This window comes from Gastrolobium bilobum, unplaced genomic scaffold (assembly GCF_033153095.1).
Source record: "Gastrolobium bilobum isolate Gb01-03AN ecotype WA unplaced genomic scaffold, APGP_CSIRO_Gbil_v1 utg6656, whole genome shotgun sequence".
NCBI classification, from domain to species: Eukaryota; Viridiplantae; Streptophyta; class Magnoliopsida; order Fabales; family Fabaceae; genus Gastrolobium; species Gastrolobium bilobum.
Window position 1 is genome coordinate 9,977 of NW_026896856.1, and position 1,353 is coordinate 11,329.

Sequence of the window (1,353 nt, forward strand, 5' to 3'; positions counted from 1 at the left end):
TGCTGCTTTAGCATCCATCATTTATGTGTACCAGCTTTTGCTCTTTCCCTTATGAGTTATTATTCATCATGCATGCCATAGCAGCCGCCAGCACCTGCTATTATGTGTCAGTCAGTCTACTCTGAATTTTGATTCGCTTTCTCTTTCTTTCCCCATTAAAAAACGCGTGACCCTCTTCTTCCCCCAACATCTTTGAATTATATTGAAAAGTGAATCCTCACTTTTCTCTTTTAATTATTCTCTCCTCTTAATTAGAGATATATAGTGACGCCATATATATAACAATATTGTCTCTCTTTTCATCTATGCAAAACCATTTCACAATTAATTAACCTCTCTTTTTCTTTTTCATTTCGCTTCTGTTGTTGTTGGTTCGTACTTTTGCATGAAACTCACTCATTTTGTGCCTTTGGACTCACTCACTCTCTCATCTTTGTACTTTGACTCTCTCACTCTCTCCTTATCTCACCCTCTATATAAACTTGTAACTGTTTCCATTCCCTTTTATTCTATCCCAAAAAATTCTTATACAATTTTCTTCATATCTCTCTTTCTAATAACATACCAATATATGCAAGTGTTGAAATCCGCCATGGAAATGGAAGCACCACCACAACAGCCACTGCCACCACTAGCCCAACCACCACCTCCACCTTTGGAACTTGACAACAAGAGACCTTATGAGATGGTGCATCACTTGGCGTCATGCAACGCCGTCGTGGTCTTCAGCATGAGTGACTGTTGCATGTCCACCGTCGCCAAACGCCTCCTCTTTAGCCTCGGCGTTGGCCCTACCGTCGTGGAGCTCGACGAGCAAGACAACGGTCCTGGCATCCAGGCCGTCCTTTACCAGCTTGCCGGAGCACATCAGCCCGTCCCCGCTGTCTTCATCGGCGGTAAGTTCCTCGGTGGGGTCCAGACCCTCATGGCCAGCCACATTAACGGAACCCTCGTTCCTCTCCTCAAGGAAGCTGGAGCTCTATGGCTCTAAACGTAGTATTGGAAATTTCTCAAATAGGTTATGTTACATCTTAGCATCAAGTTATGAAATTGATCATATGTAAATATAAGTAGCTAGGTGTCAATTAATTAAGCAGGTGACAAAAGTTATGTTTTGGAGCTTCGGTTGATGTGTATATTATGTTGACAAAGTAAAATGACTAATATATCCTTATATGTAATACCACTCCGAGCATTGATTCAATTCAATCTTTATTTCAAAGTTCACAATTAGTTGTGTTTCTTTCTCTTAGAAATATACCGCGCATGCGTTTTTTTTTTTGTATATCAAAAAAAAGTAAAAATAAACATAAAAATAAATTGATTGTATATTAGATTAGTTAACTATAATAT

At 39.5% G+C, this 1,353-nt stretch overlaps 1 protein-coding gene across 1 annotated transcript; it reads left to right on the forward strand.

The window, feature by feature from the left end:
* The first annotated feature begins 592 nt into the window (after window positions 1–592).
* Window positions 593–991, forward strand: LOC133302399 (glutaredoxin-C9-like). The gene has a single exon (XM_061502168.1). The coding sequence runs from the start codon at window positions 593–595 to the stop codon at window positions 989–991; it is 399 nt and encodes a 132-aa protein (XP_061358152.1).
* The last annotated feature ends 362 nt before the right edge of the window (window positions 992–1,353 follow it).

What these genes read in the sequence shown, in the direction of transcription:
- LOC133302399 (XM_061502168.1), top strand. Translation starts at nt 593, where the DNA reads ATGGAAATGGAAGCACCACCACAACAGCCACTGCCACCACTAGCCCAA.